A 19,647-nucleotide genomic window follows, 5' to 3' on the forward strand; every position below is an offset into this window, starting at 1 on the left:
AATTCACCTGCAGAATTACCGCTCAAAAGTCTAAAACAAATGAACAATGTCAACAAACGGCAGGACGTCGAGAATATTACAGTTTATGGCTCCAGATGAGCGCCGTCAGTTTGGAATCGAGGTAAAGTTAACTGCACATCAGTAAATAAGCTGATTTTCTAATGATGCATTTATTTATTTTATTGTTTACAACAAAACACGCTAGCAAGCAATTCACTTCTCTTTATGTGTGCTTAAAGTGAGATTTATATTAACGTAAGTTCTCTACAAGACTAAAATTGCACAAATGACACATTGTAGAAGAATGCACAAAAATGTTAAACAAAGTCAAGAGCTATAAACCTCCACGTGTGATGATGATGATGATGATGATGATCTACTTGGTGGCAAGGCCAGTTGAGTTGTTGACCTCACACGTTGACACGGTCAGTGTATGCACAAATAGTGTTGTGGTACAATGTAGTACTGTGGTACCTTCATAATGACGATATCAGACAGTAGTTTCATAGTGCTGATAACGTTATAGGCCTAACGTTACCACAATATATTCAATTAGCATCACGGGCCATGTATAAATGTACTTCTTCAAGATGCTTCAAAGAGTACCAAGGTTTTAACATGGTCCAAAAAACATGGTACCAAGTCCCTGTTGCTGTTGTATTTGGTGTGTTTTTTTGGTAGTGGGAGTTCATGTTAAATTAAATACTGTTACATTTCCGTTAGCAGGGTTTCATGTTGCCACATTTAGCAAAATATGGCAGCTTATCTAAAATGAACTGTTTTATAAATTGTAAAAATTGTTGCTCAACTCAGATAAATTAGTTTTAACATGAATTAAATAATTGTAATATATTTTGTAATAATGTTAATAATCTTTTTTGTTGTCTTAGACTCCTTTTCAGCGTCTGGCATGGCAAATGCAAGACATATTAGGGGATGGAGGAATTCTCAAAGAGGTTGTCCATGCAGGGGAAGGCCCACCCGTACCAATGCATGCATCTGTATCAAGTAAATTGCTGAACTGAACATGGTTTTAATGTAGTAATAGTTCCAGTTTCTTGATAGTCCACTAGTGTGCAGAGATAAATGATTCGTAACATACATTACTGTTCAAAACATTGAGGTCGTAAGATGGTTTAATGTTTTTGAAAGAAGTCTATTATGCTCACCAAGGCTACATTTATTTGATCATATAAAATAACTAATACATTATTTTCTGTAATATATTTTAAATGTCTGAATATTTAGCAGCCATTACTCTTCTTCAATGTCACATGATCCTTCAGAAATCATTCAAATATGCTGATTTGGTGCTCAAGAAACATTTCTTATTATTATAAAAGTTGCAAACAGTTTTGGTGCTGAATATTTTAGGTAGTAGATGATATGTCTTAATTGTCATTTTTGATCAATATAATGCATCCTTGCTGAATAAAAGTATTAATTCCTTTCAACAAAACAAAAAAACAACAACTTTTGATTGGTTGTGTTATACTTTTATGTCACACATTTCCCTTTTTTGCTAGCTTTCTCATTAGCTTCTCGACATGAACTCATTTCATCCACAGTTCACTTCTCTGGTTTCATTGAGTACTCTGACGCACCATTTGAGACCACCAACCACCTCAGATATCCACGAATGATGAAGCTTGGTAGAGGTAGGATGGAAATTGAATTCCCCAATTAGAATGATAATCATTATGATTCTCCTTTATATTGTCTTGTTTGTACGGTGGCCGAGAAAGCTCAACGCGCTGCAACTGAAGAAAACACATGCAAATAGAAGAAAACGCATACAAAAAAAAACAAAAAACGCATGCAAATAAAAAAAGCACCCGCAAATTAAAAAAACATCTTCAGCAGTTTCACAACACACGTGAGCTCCAAATACTCACAACACCACCCAAATACTAGCCTGGTTAAAACCAGACCATTCTCAGTTGCAACTGAGTTATGGTCTGGCAAAGCGTCATAGACAAATCATTTCCAGAGGGGCGTCACCAACGGACATCGCAGATAGACCTAAACCCAATCAGAGCGATGAAGGAGATGACGTATGCAGAGCGGCAGAAACATCTCCGAGTGTTGTTCTTTGCTCGGTTTTTAACAAAAGGGAAACGTTCAAATCGCTTAAAACACACGCGATAGCTGATTCGAACGAGTGATGTTCGACGGTGGCATCCACCTTTGTAATGTAGGCTACAAAATCTGCTTCAAAATCCCAGCACTGTCGTCATCGTGTAAAGCCCGCCCCAACGTTTCTGATTGGTGCCTTGATTTCGGCGGATTGGAAATGAGTTTGAATGAGCTCTTTGCCAGACTAACTTTCAGAGCAAATCTAAATTTGCCGGAAGTTGTCTGGGTTTTCCCAGGCTACCCAAATACAGAAACGCGCTGCAAATAACACGGACCACAATGGAAATGTTTCCAGGGGAACCAAATAAGTGACGAACCCGGCTGGGACGTGCTGGTGCTTACAGCTTAAAATTCTACTTTATGTATTTATTTATTTTTGCAAAACATACAGAGATTACTTTTTTTATGACATACAACTTGTATACAATATACAAAATGTATTAACAATATGTTCAATGTCATCAGAATACAAATGAGAAAAGAACAATGAGCTGAAAACTAAAATAAATAAATAAATAAAAAAGATTGAGAACAGGGTATCCGCGGGGTCTTGAAAAGTATTAAAAGGTGATAAATCAATTTTGGGAAAATTAAGACCCTTAAAAAGTATTAAAAAGTCTTATCACGGCTTTATAAAGTCTTACATTTTGAAAGTATTTTTTCTAGGGATGCACCGAATATTCGGCCGCCGAAAATAGCCCAAAAGTGCATTTTCGGTTTTCGGCCGAAAGACTTTTATCACCGAAACAATACGGCCGAAATGTTGTGATGACGCAAACAGAAACCGCGACCTGCACGTGCTTGTCTGAAGCAACACGTCTGCGGTGTGGACGTATTTCAGTGAATATCTGAACCCGCGAGGAGACGGAAGCCTTGTTCGCGCGTCTCCACAGACAGCGCGCGCACCTCTCCAAACGGTCGAGGCGTTTATACTTGACGCGCTCGCCGTTGTACTATTCTTTGAAACGACAGGGGACGACTCAAGTAACTGTCCTCTAACCATCAGGAATCGGTGAGAAGAAGAAAGATAAACACGTGACAATGCTTATTTTTTAGTACCACCACCAATACAAAAATAATCATGTAAAACCCAGTAAACCCTGAGATTATTACTTGTGACATTACAACAAAATATGTATAGGAATATGTACTAAATTAACGCTCTCTTAAATATTTTCTAATTTCACTAAACATATTTCATTAAGTTTCGTGTACATTTGTATTAATGGACCTTTGTTCATTAAAATGGCTTTTTATGCAAGTGTATGCTCATTTTTAAAATGTAATCAACTAATTTAGACGTGCAAACTGGTGCTGGTGTGATGAGAAGTTCGTGCTCGGCTTTGTTTTTATGAGAGAACATTTCATTTTAAAACCTTTCTGCAGGCCAGCAGATTATTATTTAATGTACACATGAGTGGGGTCAAGTTAAACATTTTAGTTTTAATTTTATTTTATACTGTGCATTGTGCTAAATAAATATTTGCATAATTTGTAATTGATTTATTCTTTGAAAATGTTAATTTATGCAATCGCAATGCCTTGATTTTAGTAAAGTTTGTACACAGTCATAACCATAAATGCAATGGTACTTATAATTGGCATAATTTCTTTCGGTGTTTCGGTTTTAGTTTTTTCGCCCTTGGGTTCCTCTTTTTCGGTTTTCGGTTTCGGCCAAGAATTTTCATTTTGGTGCATCCCTAATTTTTTCTGAATTACCTGTCCAACAGTTTGAGTCCCAAAAACATCGTAAAAGTGTGTGAATTTAGTCTTTTTTTTTTTTTTTTTTTTTTTTTTTTACTACGAAGAACTGAGGCACATGTCAGCATGATTGTTGTTGAGGGTGGAGCAAAGTTTTGTTTTGTTTTTTAATAAACTTTGCTTTGATTTACTATCCCAGCCTATTTGATTTTTTTTTTTTTTTTTATCAGAGTGGTCTATAGTCTTTATCACAAACTAAAACTGTAAAGTTAAAAGTATCACTGATGTAAATGGTTACAGCTTGAAGTGGCGGTGAGGTATTAAAAAATATTGAGAAGGTCTTGAAAAAGTCTTGAAAAGGTATTAAAATTAACTTCAAGATTCCTGCATATACCCTGGAGAAAAAGAACATAAAGGAAAGATATTTATCTTTCATCAGGTACACTGTACAAATTGTTTCATGTTATGTTTAAATTTTCATAAAGAAAAGTTTCATAAGAAATGTTAGGTAATGTAGGGTCCACAGTTTTAAAGTTGAGACACACATACACGCATATTATAAAAGCTTTTTTGTAAAGTAAAATTTTTTATTTTTTTTGCAACCGTTATGTTAACAGCATTATATTTCTGTCGTAAGACCAGCTGATGGACACCGTGCTGCGTTGTCATGGGAACATCCCAGGTGAAAATAATGAGGAATTACGTTGTCTTTCGTTGCTCCTTCATCAAGTGTGTTCCACACGACTACATAATGGCACACTGGTGCCCTGCTCACTCCAAAGTCCCACTTCAAGGGCTCTGCCGTCTGCCCTTCGAAGGGAGTATGGCATAGGGAAGCTCACGAGCAATAAGCACGTCCCAGCCTGGTTCGTCACTTATTTGGTTCCCCTGGTAACATTTCCGTTGTGGTCTGTGTTATTTGCAGCACATTTCTGTATTTGGTTGTGTTGTGAACTTTTGCAGCGCGTATTTGGAGCACACGTGTGTTGTGAAACTGATGATGATGTTTTTTTTTTTATTCGCAGGTGTTTTTTTCTATTTGCATGTGTTTGCTTCAGTTGCAGCGCATTGAGCTCTCTCGGCCAGCGTATGTTTGTCCAGTGCTAGACACTCAAACCTATTTCTCCGTAGATGTTACTTTGTATGGCCTAGAGCTCGGCCTTCTTACTATGAAGAAAGGCGAGTTCTCTCGTTTTCTCTTCAAGCCCAAATATGCCTATGGGGACCTTGGGTGCCCCCCACACATACCTCCATTAGCCACAGTCCTCTATGAGGTGCACGTCCTGGATTTTCTGGACTCGGCACAAGTGGATGATTTCATGGATTTGACTTTGGTACGATTAAATGCATTCAGCTTTCTCTTTTATTTTGTTTGTGGTATCTAAGATTGTGATTTTAACATTCCGCAGGAAGAGCAGAACACTGTTCCTCTGTCCACCTTGCTGAATGTGCTGGAAACACAGCGGAGCTTTGGCAACCTCTGCTACAATAAGAAGCGCTACGAAGATGCTCGAGAGAGATACAAGCAGGTATTCTGCTTATACGTGTCTTATGTTTCGCAAGTATGAGAGTTTGTAAATGGATAGAAGGAAAATGTGCTCTGAAAATTAGTAGTTTATTCTAACTATAGACTGAGATTTTTTTTTCAGTGTAACATACTGTTATCCCATGGTATAGGCCATGACACTTTTGCAGAATCGTGAGCCGATGGATGATGAAGAGAAGCAGCGTCTTGAAGAGATAAAGTTGCTTTTCCTGCTCAACCTCTCACTCACGTACCTTAAACTGGAAAAACCCCAGAAGGCTCTTTGCTTTGGCCAGAAAGCACTGGACATCAACCCCCAGAACACTAAAGCTCTCTTCCGCTGCGGCCAGGTTGGGAAATATTTTGACATTTTTACCTCCTTTGTTGAAAATCTGGCCATAATTTATTTATTTTTTAGCAAAAAGCTGATTTCTCTGTGAAATCTAGGGCTGTCAATCAAGTCAAAATTTTAATTAAAATCAAGTGATATGCTGATAAATTAATTAGCTGATCACAAATATTAATATTTGCTGAGAAAAGCACCAAAATTAAGGGTGTTTTCAGACGTGTAGATCGTTTGTTTTTGTTCTGAAACAGGGACTTAAATTGTTACAATGTTGCATTTTCTCCATCATGGTTCGGTTCACTTTCACAAGGTCACATTTCAAAGCATACCAAAATGTGTTTATGCATCAATATCTCCAAAAGATCATATCAATTAGAGTGAGAATCAATGCTTTGTCAGCACAGCGTTCTGGCAGACAGTGCTGCTTTTTTTGTAATGCATTTCCCATTTTAAATTATGCTACATGATTCGCTGGTCCGTCTGGTCAGACTTCTTTCTCACCAGAACCGAACTGCTTGAAAGTCAATTGGTGTAATTTTCATTTAGACCGAGACTACCTCGTTCAGGTGATCTCGGATCGATTATTTTGGTGCAACTCGGAGCACATTTGTCGTGTTAATGTATGCCAAAACTAGGGTTGCGTGCGCGGTATACCTGTACTGAATATTGCATTATTCAATATTGCATAATGCATAGCCTTTATTATTGAATAGAATACTATAAAATAATATATTGTCTGCCTCATTCTATGAGAAGCCACATCAGCTCAAAAGGAAATTCCAAACACTTGACTGACGATATGAAGTGAGTAAAAACATGTTATTAAACGTTGTCATTTGTTGGACAACATGTTTACGCTTCGCATTACAAGTTTGGAAAGATGTTTGAATCATGTTTCTTTTTCAAATGCACGACTGCACGTAGTAAGTGACTCAAACTCGCAGTGGTTTCAGAGATGGAGCAGCATTTACTACTGATCACAGAGCCCCTCTTCACTAAATGGTGTGCATATAGCCTATTTATTTAATAAAAAAATCGGGGAAAAAAATCAAAATTTCCGATTTCATAAGCGCATTAAGCCAAAACGCGATTTCGGTTCAATTTCGATTAATCGTGCTGCCCTAGTGCTGATGATATAAAATAAGAGAATAACTATACAATTTTTATACTCCCGTGTGTATTTTGTGTAAGCGGTCTGTAGTAGCAATAATTTGTCCTTTGTTAATCCTTTGTTATTATTTCTGGCAAAGAATTGACTCGGGTCTTCGTTCAAGTTTCATTTGTTTACTGAAAGTTCTTGCACAAACAGAAAATAAACAATAAATAAACTTCGGTCTAAAACTGTGTTGCTCCGTCTTTCTTTCGTTCTTAAAGGAAAACGTCAATTCTTAAAGCTGCAGTTCGCAGTTTTTCCTCTTTGTCGCCATCTCTGTTCTAAATCTGCAATTGCAGTTGTTCGCGGAATTATCAACTTTACGTGAGTTGTACTTCGACATGGGATGAACACAATGTTTGAGGAGAATGTGCGGCTGTCAATCACCAGGATACTGTCATTCAGAATCACAGATTATTCTTTTTGGAAGTATGACCAACATAATAATTTTCACTGGAAAATGTCATCTGAACAAGTAAGTAACATCCACTTTTGTTCTGGTTCTGACATTGCAGTAAATCACGCTGATTAAATCTAACAATCGTTTATCATATCACGTAAAACCGTGCAAATTATACTTTGTTCTCAAATTGTTAATGTTAACAACGTCAGCATTGCGTGACTACATGTAATGTCCTTCCGATATGTATCCTTGTTTTCGCATGGGTCCGGTTGCAGTTTTTTTTTTTTCCATTGAAGTCCGAACGAAGTCTTTTGCATTTTACAGCGGGTGAATCTCTATTTGTCACTGGTGATTGTCGTTTGCACCTTTCTGGATCTGCCATCAAATTGATAAGTTTAATTATATCAAGTGCTGTGAGAAAAGGCTATAGATCTCCACCTCACTCGCAACATAGCCTACTAGCCGAGACTCCTCCTTTATGTGTACAGATGTGACGTAATGACGCAAAGACATGCTCGAATCTCCCGCAGAAATCCACCAGTACCACTAGAATTAAAAACATTATTACAAGCTTACCGTTTTGAATCGAGCTAAGGCAAGCAGATAGTTTTGAACACTGGCTGGTTGTGGTTGGTTATGTATTTTCTCAAATATGTATTTTGGATCATTTTTAACCCCAAAAAAAAGCTACGGACTGCAGCTTTAAAGGGATAGTTCACTTTGAAATTAATTTTTGATATGTTTTAGCTTACCTCAAGGGCATCCAAGATGTAGGTGTCTTTGTTTCCACAGTATTTTCAATTTCGATATTTTTAGGTCAAACCGTTCTTGTCTGTCAGTCATATTATGCAGCTCTATGGGGTCCACCTCAAAGAGCAATGTAAGTACACATTGATGGCCTAAGACACGAAACGAGCGGTTTGTGTGAGAAAACGAACCGTATTATATCGTTTTTACCTCTTGTAAACACAGCCACGTCCAAGTGTTCTAAGGGCGCGGGCGCTTCGGTCTTTTCCGGAAAGCACCGGAAGTGATCTCTCGCGCGTGTACGTCACTCATTGTTTACACAGATTGTAGGTAAGACGGCTAATTAAAATGGTACTAATTTGCGCTTATCCGGTATGTTTAAACCGTCGTAAAATTTTTAAAAAAAATTGTATGAGTGACGTACACGCGCGAGAGATCACTTCCGGTGCTTTCCGGAAAAGACCGAAGCGCCCGCGCCCTTAGAACACTTGGACGTGGCTGTGTTTACAAGAGGTAAAAACGATATAAATACTGTTCGTTTTCTCACACAAACCGCTCGTTTCGTGTCTTAGGCCATCAATGTGTACTTACATTTACGAGTCATTAAATCATGTTTAATTTGGACTTCTCTGTGCATGCTCTTTGAGGTGGACCCCATAGAGCTGCATAATATGACTGACAGACAAGAACGGTTTGACCTAAAAATATCAAAATTGAAAATACTGTGGACACAAAGACACCTACATCTTGGATGCCCTTGAGGTAAGCTAAAACATATCAAAAATTAAATTCAAAGTGAACTATCCCTTTAAAGGTGCTAAAGAAGTTCCAATACTAAAACAGAGCAAACCATTGCAACTTAAACGGGGTGCTCAACGAATGTACATAAATAACATAAACCTAAATTAATTTAAATACTTACTCAAACATGTAAGCTTTTAGTGTGAAATTTTAATTATTCCAATTATGGCTCTTACACGGTCTGTGAAAAGTGTCAAAGATTTCTATTTACAACGTGTTTTTGCAGAGTTGAGCATTGACAATTACAGACATATCTGTTGAGCATATCTGTTTAAGTTGCTCTGAATCCACTCAACACAGCTGAAAACGCTGAAGTTTGTTAAGAGCGAGCTCTTAGATTTTAGCCAAAGCACGTTCGCGAATCCTCTCATTATATAAAAACAACACAATGTAAATAAGAGAATAATTGTGCATTGTTGTCAGAATCATTGATTATAACGGGAGTTTTCACTTAGTCAATATGTTGGAGGCACTGAGCTTTAGCGAACGCACCCGCCATTTTTAAAAAGGCTGTGTAAACGCACAGATTATAGCCTATATATATTTACTCCAGAAACTAACTCTATGAACATGGAAAGCGGTAATAGATGGACCTCTAAACCTTTACGCTGAGGAGAAAATCCAACACAACAATCCGCCGCCGTCAAAATAAAAGTCACAACAACAAGCGGGGCTTATGTAACTTCAGAGTTCCTACTGGCGGTGCGAATGCAACCAGGAAAACGTTCCTAGGGGAACCATTAGTTCTCGGGGAACCACCCTGGTGGCTAGTACCTAGAACTACCCGGTGTGATAGTTTGAAACAAAAAATGTGTGATTCTCAGTTTATCCAGAAGCGTGCAGATCTACTGTAGTGGGCAGTTCTCTGTTTATGCCAACAGATCCACCTCCGCTGGTTTTAGAATCTTCCAAATCATATTCACTGTCAGAGGATGCGGCCTCCATTTTCCTTGGACTATTCCATCCCTCGACAGTATGTCGGGCCCGCAGTTCAGCGATCACAATCTCCACAGCTCGCTTCGCGAGGAGTTTGTGGATCTCCGCTCTTAAAACTGGCTCATCTTAGGGTTGAACCACAGACATTACAACGCCATTGAAGCGTGCCGGTCTGTGAGCAGACTGAAGCGTGTAACCGCTGGTTCTCTTTTCTTATGCCACTCCAGACTGATCTCATGAAATGGCGTATGTATGACACGCCAATTCGTATTTCCATTTTTGGAGTGCTATCAACACGCATAATCGCTTTTCAGCGTGTGCATCAATGCCGTTGACTTAACGTTACATTACTGTATAAATATATGACCTACCCCAACCCCGTCCCTAAACCTACCCCTCACGGGGGTTAATTTACCATTTATGAGTTTTCCCCTACCATCCTAGGAAAAAAAATATCGCTCCCCAGATGTAGATCTACATTTTGCTTCGTTTCGCTTGGACATTTAACGGCGTACACATACACGCGGAATCACTCGGACATTTAACGGCATAGACATACACGCAAAAGATGACGGTTCGTTTCGGCGTGGACATACACGCGCATAGCTCAAAATGCATATAGATAACACGCCACTTGACTTGAAAGTGGCGTGTATGTTTACGCAAAATCATGATGCCATGTTGCCCACTCTGAGATTGCTCGGAAGCGCTAGCCACACCCTGCATAATACAATAGGGGCTTTAGTCCTTTGTGATTATTATAATTTTTTTTAAATGGGTGAGCCGAAGATGTGGGCACGAGCGCGGGTCATGCCAGATGGAGTAGGTCTCCTCTGTAGGGCTGTGAGACCAGTCCTGTGTGTCAGACACTGCTGTTGACATGGTATTGTCGCACTTCTCGTTCGATGGGTCCCGAACAGGCGGTGCAGGGTCTGGTAGCTTTTTCCATGTCTTTGCTGGAATGCAAAGGGGATTGGTGCAAAATCATTGTCCGCTGAATGTAATGAATCACGATGAAGCTTCTTGAAGACTTCTCGTGAAGAAGAACAATTCTGAGGCAATCTCGCTCAGTGCCGCTTTATATAGGGAGCAGGCTCGTCTCTATTTTGCTCGCTTGAACGCCATTGGCTATTGAATGTGCAGCAGCGTTATTCAATTAGGCTTCAGTATGTCTCAGCGAAAGGAGTTTCCCTCATGGCGTCAGCTTCTGACGCAATGTTGAGTGAACCAAAATCGAAAGGGAACAAATGCTCCAAACGAGCCAGGTGTGAAAATGGCCTAAGATCATTCAAATACATTGCAGCAAACTAGTAAATCCTTCCATACACAGTAATTTCTCTTATACTCAGCAAGGCTGCATGTATTTGAACAATAATACAGTAAAAGCAGTAATATTGTGAAATGTTATTATAATTTAAAAGGACTGTTGATAATTTTAAACGTAATTTATTCCTGTGATGAAAAGGTGAAATTTTCAGCAGTCATTACCCCAGTAGTGTCATATGATCCTTCGAAAATCATAGCAATATGCCGATTAGTTATATAATGATTTGAACCTTTGACCGGTAGTGAATACTTCAGCTTCTGGAAAGAATCTTCCAAGCAGGTTTTCATAGTTGTGGCTTTTTATTTGTGTTCAGTTTGCCAATTAAGGCCATATGGTTGTATTGATATGATATTTAGAATTAACTTTCTTTTTTTATGAGGCTTGTTTGGACATGAAAGACTATGAGAAAGCACAAGATTACCTTACACTTGCTCAGGCGAAAAAGCCATTTGACCCTGACATCAACACCTTGCTGAAAAAGCTTGCTCTGTAAGTATTCATTCTCATATTTTTGTCAAGTCTTCTTGCAAGTGTGAATGTGAAAGCTAAACTAATCAACTGATCTTTTACAGGTGCTACAAGGACTATTTAGACAAAGAGAGAGATATGTGCACCAAGATGTTCTCAGGTTTGAAGAGAAGAGAAAATTGAAGCTGTGTCCATGGTTGAGGTCTTCACCATTTTTCAAACCCTCCAGATTGACCACAAGTGGGCAGTATAAACCAAACAAATTGTAATTTTGGTTTGAGTGGCATCAAATGTTGTCATACTTTTAATTGATTGTTGTTTGGTTTTATTTTGCGGTTTGTTTGTTTTTTTTTGCCAGCAAAATATATAAATTTTTCGCCTCTGCATTATGTTCTGTATGTTACTTTAAGATAAGCTTTATTATAACAAACAGTCAAGCTTTTGCAGAATTATGTTCAGTATTATGTTCAAAACTCTACATGGAGCATTAGGATGTTTTCCAGGTGCACTGTTTGAAGTTTCAGAAGTCATACAGAGTCTTTAATTTTTTAACCTATGTGTCATGCTCTTCATTTTCTATTTATTTTTTTGTACGCCAAACAAAGTCTCTGCCTGATTTTTGTTTATTTATTTATTTTTACTTTTTACTCTCTAATTCCACTGTCATCACCACTGTGACGGACTATTTTGTGTGTTGCAAGTTTTGAAGTTAACATATAAACAGTAAGATGTTCCACTTTGCTCAGTGTTTTGAATTTTTCTTAGATTTATATAGAATTTAATAATATCGTATAAGATTAAAAATACAAAAACATTTTGTTTACTTATCGATCAACAAAAAAATGTCAGGAATAGTGTATATATTAAATCTATTCTCATAAAGTCCTTTGAGTCTTGTCGCATTGCTGTGTCACTTTTTACTGCCTAGTCTTTTCTACGCTAACAGAAATTCCTGCAACAGCCCTAAAAACGTATTTGGACACTTATGGCTCACTTAAAATGTAATTTCCTCATCACAAAATATGAAATCATGTGGTGTCTACCAAAAAAAAAAAATGCTTCACTAGTTCCACTCATGTAACTGTTATGAACCTTTTCTGTGCCTGGATGTGCAATGCAAACATAGTTAACCTTAAAACAAGCAATAGGTCTGTAAAACCTTGAACTACAGATAAAGACATTGCTAAGTTTGGTTTCTCCTCCTTTGGTAACTTTAGTCCAGTGCAGTCCCTCCTTTGTTTTTTTGTGTTTCTCCTCTGCTGACATTTACCAGATGTGAAAATGTAATTATGTGTGTACAAAGTGAAGTTTATTATTCTTGACCCACACCTCCATGTCCAGGTTTTAGGGGTTTTCTCCTGTAGTGAGCTCTTGGTGCTTGGCAATAAGTTCTTTTTTTTCAAAACCAGAGGTCTTTTTTTTATATACTGCTGTTTTTCCAAAGCAACATGTACAATGTTCTCTAGATGTCTAGCATCCTGTCAGTATTCTCAGTAAAAGAATAGTTCACAAAAAGTAAAATAATATAAAAATTAAATTATAATAGTCAAGGATAATCATCATTTACTCAACTTCATGTCATTCCAAACCTTAATGCATTTGGACCCCATTTACTGTACTTTCATCGCATGTATTTTTGTTTCCCAGAGAAGAAAGTTATACAGATTTAGAACAACACAAAACATTTCTTAAACTGAGTAATATATGAGTAAAACTTACTCTTTTTTTTGTCTTTTATAAAAGAGACATTCCATAAAGTGTCTGTACAATTTTACATTACAGAATTTGGTCAGAATATACACTCACCGGCCACTTTATTAGGTACACCTGTCCAACTGCTCGTTAACACTTAATTTCTAAGCAGCCAATCACATGGCGGCAACTCAGTGCATTTAGGCATGTAGACATGGTCAAGACAATCTCCTGCAGTTCAAACCGAGCATCAGTATGGGGAAGAAAGTTGATTTGAGTGACTTTGAACGTGGCATGATTGTTGGTGCCAGAAGGGCTGGTCTGAGTATTTCAGAAACTGCTAATCTACTGGGATTTTCACGCACAACCATCTCTAGGGTTTACAGAGAATGGTCCGAAAAAGAAAAAACATCCAGTGAGCGGCAGTTCTGTGGGCGGAAATGCCTTGTTGATGCCAGAGGTCAGAGGAGAATGGCCAGACTGGTTCGAGCTGATAGAAGGGCAACAGTGACTGAAATAACCACTCGTTACAACCGAGGTATGCAGCAAAGCATTTGTGAAGCCACAACACGCACAACCTTGAGGCGGATGGGCTACAACAGCAGAAGACTCCAGACTGATCTCATGAAATGGCGTATGTATGACACGCCAATTCGTATTTTCATTTTTGGCGTGCTATCAACACGCATAATCGCTTTTCAGCGTGTTTATCAACGCCTTTGACTTAACGTTATATTACTGTATTATGTATATATAAATATATTACCTACCCCAACCCCGTCCCTAAACCTACCCGTCACTGGGGTTAATACCATTTATGAGTCTTCTCCTACCATCCTAGGAAAATAAATATCGCTCCACAGATGTAGATATAGATTTTGCTTCGTTTCGCTCGGACATTTAACGGCGTACACATACACGCGGAATCACTCGGACATTTAATGGCGTAGACATACACGCAAAAGATTTCGGCGTGGACATACACGCGGATAGCTCAAAATGCGTATAGATAACACGCCACTTGAATTGAAAGTGGCGTGTATGTTTACGCAAAGTCATGATGTCATGTTGCTCCACCGGGTACCACTCATCTCCACTACAAATAGGAAAAAGAGGCTACAATTTGCAAGAGCTCACCAAAATTGAACAGTTGAAGACTGGAAAAATGTTGCCTGGTCTGATGAGTCTCGATTTCTGTTGAGACATTCAGATGTTAGAGTCAGAATTTGGCGTAAACAGAATGAGAACATGGATCCATCATGCCTTGCCACCACTGTGCAGGCTGGTGGTGGTGGTGTAATGGTGTGGGGGATGTTTTCCTGGCACACTTTAGGCCCCTTAGTGCCAATTGGGCATCGTTTAAATGCCACGGCCTACCTGAGCATTGTTTCTGACCATGTCCATCCCTTTATGGCCACCATGTACCCATCCTCTGATGGCTACTTCCACCATGTCACAAAGCTCTAATCATTTCAAATTGGTTTCTTGAACATGACAATGAGTTCACTGTACTAAAATGGCCTCCACAGTCACCAGATCTCAACCCAATAGAGCATCTTTGGGATGTGGTGGAACGGGAGATTCGCATCATGGATGTGCAGCCGACAAATCTGCGGCAACTGTGTGATGCCATCATGTCAATATGGACCAAACTCCCTGAGGAATGCTTCCAGCACCTTGTTGAATCTATGCCACGAAGAATTGAGGCAGTTCTGAAGGCAAAAGGGGGTCCAACCCGTTACTAGCATGGGGTACCTAATAAAGTTGCCGGTGAGTGTATAGCTACCATTGAAAGGCTATCAAAGGAGAAACAGGCTTTTTGCACAGGCAATGGCCCTGTCCCAAATGACACCCTAAGCCCTTGATGACTGCCTCCAAGTCCTCACTTTTGTGACACGATGCCGCTTTGTCGGGTTGAAGCCTGTGGCTTGGCAGAAGTCTGCTCCGTGTGTGCTTTTGAGCACCCTTGTGAAACCTAAAATAACAAATGGGACATACATTATTGTGGACATGTGCATGCTGTGGCCACTGTAAAGTCTTCTAAAGTTAGAATAATAGTTTCTTGTTAGTATAGCAGTCAACTTTAATGCTCTGCCATGTCGCTTTAAGCTTGACGTTGACTAGTCGCTGATCATGGCCTATAGAGGGCGCAACAGGATAAGAAATCTTTGAAGTCCACTTTTACGAGCTGTTTCTCCATTTATTTGTCAGTTAAAATGACAAATAAATAGTCTACTCTGAGAGCGCTCCACAATATATGTTTGATTATACCATCTGGATCCTCAACATTGATAGGGTGAATGCACGTTTTAAACAGCTATTTGTACGTCGGCATTCTAAATCAAAGTGCTGACGCATTGTAATGCACACATACAAACTGTAGCTCGCACATCACGTGCAGATTGTGCGACCAGAAATATTCAGTAGCGCAGAAATGTATTGTCAACACTGTTCTGAGATTTATCAATAAAATAGCTTAGAAGCTGAAAAATTCTACCATATATTTCTTGGTAATTAAAACCCACAGCTTCACTATTAGTAGAGAGACGCTTCCAGATATAATTAATTCACATGCAATCAATATCTCAGTAATGCACATATAAATGTAATCTTTACTGTGTTATATGTATCTGATTTAGAACTAGGAGAAATCTGTGAGGAATATTATGACCCAAAGATAAAAGAGCTGATAAAAATAAGCTGGCAACGCTGTGTCATATGCCATAGCTATGTGCACAAGGCAACCCTTCAGGCTTATTTGTTCATTAAAGACGTAATCGGTGAAAAGTCCACTCCACGTCGACTTGACTTTAATCACATAAATGATGAATTAATTTTTTTTTGCAGTCGTTCAACCCCCTACTATTGTCAGGATTCCACCAGCTTCACTCACTCCTACCACTCGTTCACAGTCCCCTGAGTTTTAATCACCATCACCTGCACCTCATCAGTTCACCTCCCTATATATTCAATTCCTCTTCACACACTCATTGTATGGTCTCGTCTCTACATGACACTACAGACTATCAAACTACTTACCTAACCTGCAACTTACCCGCTACCTACCTGAGTTCCATCCATCGATCACCTGCTAACCTTCACACGGAATTCAGTCTCCAGTCTCCGGTCATCAGCCTGTTCCCAGTGACTCTCCATCCGCATCTGTAAACAAAGACTCTGGTTATCCTTCAGCTAAGTTCCATCCTGAATATCATCTGCTTGCATACTCACCATATCTCTGTCTGGATCTGCAACCTGTAAATAAACACTATTTCACTTACCACCTGTCTGACTCCTGTTCCATCCGTGACAGAAGACCAGACCAACGAAATGCAGAGTCCAGCGGAGCCCGTGGAGAATCCATCTCGCGATCCGTTCGCGGAACTGGTTCAGGCTGTTCGCCAGTCCTTACTTCCTTCTACACCGGCTAATCCACCCACCGTTCCCCGTCACCGATCATCTTTCTTCTTTAGAGTGGCAGCGTAGAATTCAACAGTGTCTTTGTCTATACTGTGGGGGTGATAAACATCTCATCAACTCCTGCCCTATTCGACCTCAACGCCCTGCGGTAAGCACCATTCAGATTCCTCCTAAGATTTCAACCTTGAACCGCACAACTGTTCATTTATTAACCTCCAGTGTATGTGTCTCAGCACAAGCCCTCCTCGACTCCGGCTCGGCGGGGAACTTCATTTCCACTCAACTCCTACAAAAATTTAACATTCGTAAACGCCGAAGTCATCAAGATCTCCGAGTCCAAACCATCCAGGGTAGACCGCTGGGTCGAGGTCGAATTCGTCACTTCACCCCCACACTGACACTCCGCATCGGCTGCCTGCACTCGGAAGAGATCTCCTTCATGGTGCTGGAGGAGTCCACTGCTGAGCTCATTCTGGGACGCCCTTGGATGGTCCAACATCAACCCATCATCGACTGGAAATCCGGGGAGGTCCTTCGCTGGGGAGAAGACTGTTCGCATTCCTGTCTAGCTTCGGTTGAGAAGGTCCAGAAAGCCCCCACTTCATCTTCTGTGGGAAAGTCCGAGTTTCCCATGTGTTCTAGGTCTGAGTATAGGGCGTTCCAGGATGTGTTTAGCAAGCAGTTGGCGACCAAACTACCACCTCACCGGCCATGGGACGGCGCTATCGACCTGCTACCTGGAGCCACCCTGTCTAAAGGCCACATCTATCCTCTGTCCATCCCGGAGCAAAAGGGGCATGGAGGAGTATGTGGAGGAGGCTCTTCAACAGGAGTTCATTCGACCATCTACATCCCCTGCCGCTTCCAGCTTCTTTTTCGTGGCTAAGAAGGATGGAGGCTTGAGGCCGTGCATTGATTATCGTCATCTCAACTCTCAAACTGTGAAGTTAAGTTATCCCCTTCCTCTGGTCCCAGCAGCATTGGAGCAGCTGCGTGGAGCCCGCATCTTTTCTAAGTTCGATTTACGCAGTGCGTACAACTTGATTCGTGCAGATGGACCAGAGGAAGGTGGAAACTATCCGGAACTGGCCCCTGCCCTCTACTGTGAAGGATCTTCAACGGTTTCTCGGATTCGCCAATTTCTATAGAAGATTCATCAATAACTACAGTCACATCAGTTCTCCTTTGACCTCGTCTCTAAAATGCCGGCCCAAGTCTCTGTCCTTATCTCCTGAAGCCATCTTAGTCTTTCAACAACTGAAAGAAGCCTTTCTGACTGCTCCCATCCTGGTTCATCCTAACCCAGATATACCGTTTGTTGTTGAGGTGGACGCATCCTCAACAGGAGTTGGAGCAGTTCTATCGCAGCGGCAGGGTGATCCTCCCAAACTCCATCCATGTGCCTTCTACTCTAAGAAGCTGTCCCCGGCGGAGCGTGACTATGATATTGGGAATCTGGAGCTGCTCGCCATCAAGCTTGCTTTAGAGGAATGGAGGCATTGGCTGGAGGGAGCTAATCACCAGTTTGAGGTTATAACCGATCATCGCAACCTGGAATACCTCAGAGAAGCGAAAAGGCTGAATCCCCGTCAGGCTCGATGGGCTCTCTTCTTTACCTGCTTTGATTTTACCGTGTCATACCGACCTAGAAGCAAGAATTGCAAAGCTCAATGGATGCTCTCTCTCGTCTTCATCATGCTTCAACCGAAGATTCGCTTCCAGAACCTATCCTCCCTCCAGCCATGATCATCAGCCCCATCATCTGGGACATCGACGAGCAGATTTCCCAGGAGAACCTTCGTCATCCCGCTCCGCCGGGAGGTCCAGAGGGGCGCGTCTTCGTACCTCTCCATCTTCGTGCCGTCCTTCTGGACTCAGCTCATACCGCTCCGGGCTCTGGACATCCAGGTAGCAGGCGTACCCTCTCGCTCCTCAGTAATCGGTACTGGTGGCCGTCCATCTCACGGGATGTTTTCAGGTACGTTCGAGGATGCTCAGTCTGTGCCATTACCAACACCCCCAGAAGACTCCCGGAGGGCAAGCTCGTGCCACTTACTATCCCACAACGACTGTGGTCCCACCTTGGAATTGATTTCATGATGGACCTTCCCAGATCCAGTAACCACACTTGTGTCTTCGTCGTTGTGGATCGCTTTTCGAAGGCTTGCAAGCTGATCCCATTGCCTAGACTTCCAAATGCGTTTGAGGCCGCAGAGGCCCTCTTCAATCATGTGTTTCGAAACTTCGGCATCCCCGAGGACATAGTGTCGGACAGAGGTCCACAGTTCATTTCAAGGGTTTGGCAAGCCTTCTTCAGACTCCTCGGGGTTACTGTCAGCTCATCTTCTGGCAAACGGCCAGACTGAGTGGAAGATCCAGGAGATCGGACGACATCTCAGGACCTATTGCCACCAGTACCAGGACAGCTGGAGCCGGTTCCTTCCCTGGGCGGAGTACGCCCAGAATTCCCTTCGGCAATCCACCACTGGGCTCACCAGCTTTCAGTGTGTCCTGGGTTATCAACCTCCACTCTTCCCTTGGTCGGGTGAGCCCTCTGAGGTTCCAGCTGTCGATTACTGGTTCCATCAGAGCGAGAGGGTATGGGGCTCAGCTCAGGTGCACCTCCAGCAGGCAGTGCGGAGGCACAAGGACCAAGCGGATCGTCGTCGTGTTGAACCTCAGCAGTACCAGCCTGGACAAAAGGTGTGGCTTTCGACCAGGGACATCCGCCTCCGCCTGCCCTGCTGTAAGCTGAGTCCTCGATACATCGGTCCTTTCACCGTGCAGAGGCAGCTAAACGAAGTCACCTACAGGCTTGACCTTCCTCCACAATACAGAATTTCACCATCTTTTCATGTGTCACTGTTGAAGCCCTTCATTGAACCTGTCACTTCTCCTCCCACAGAAACCGTCTCAGAGGACGTACCTCCTCCTCCGGTTCCAGTCGAGCAAGAGCCCATCTACCGAGTCCGCACCATCATGGACTCACGGC

General features: G+C 41.1%; 1 protein-coding gene across 1 annotated transcript; it reads left to right on the forward strand.

The window, feature by feature from the left end:
- Positions 1 to 12,185, forward strand: fkbp6 (FKBP prolyl isomerase 6). The gene is made up of 8 exons (XM_056265492.1): positions 1 to 121; positions 891 to 1,008; positions 1,569 to 1,658; positions 4,969 to 5,171; positions 5,247 to 5,366; positions 5,515 to 5,712; positions 11,455 to 11,564; positions 11,648 to 12,185. Exons 1-8 carry the CDS (start codon positions 47 to 49, stop codon positions 11,724 to 11,726), a joined length of 993 nt encoding a protein of 330 aa, XP_056121467.1. The 5' UTR covers positions 1 to 46; the 3' UTR covers positions 11,727 to 12,185.
- Positions 12,186 to 19,647: the final 7,462 nt, after the last annotated feature.

This window comes from Rhinichthys klamathensis, unplaced genomic scaffold (genome assembly GCF_029890125.1).
Source record: "Rhinichthys klamathensis goyatoka isolate OS25496 unplaced genomic scaffold, OSU_Roscu_1.1 h1tg000234l_1, whole genome shotgun sequence".
Lineage (NCBI taxonomy): Eukaryota > Metazoa > Chordata > Actinopteri > Cypriniformes > Leuciscidae > Rhinichthys > Rhinichthys klamathensis.

Bases quoted from the DNA above. Each gene is read 5' to 3' on its own strand.
- fkbp6 (XM_056265492.1), top strand. From the start codon at position 47: ATGTCAACAAACGGCAGGACGTCGAGAATATTACAGTTTATGGCTCCA. The intron at 122-890 runs GTAAAGTTAACT...TTGTTGTCTTAG, and splicing joins GCCGTCAGTTTGGAATCGAG to ACTCCTTTTCAGCGTCTGGC. The intron at 11,565-11,647 runs GTAAGTATTCAT...GATCTTTTACAG, and splicing joins TTGCTGAAAAAGCTTGCTCT to GTGCTACAAGGACTATTTAG.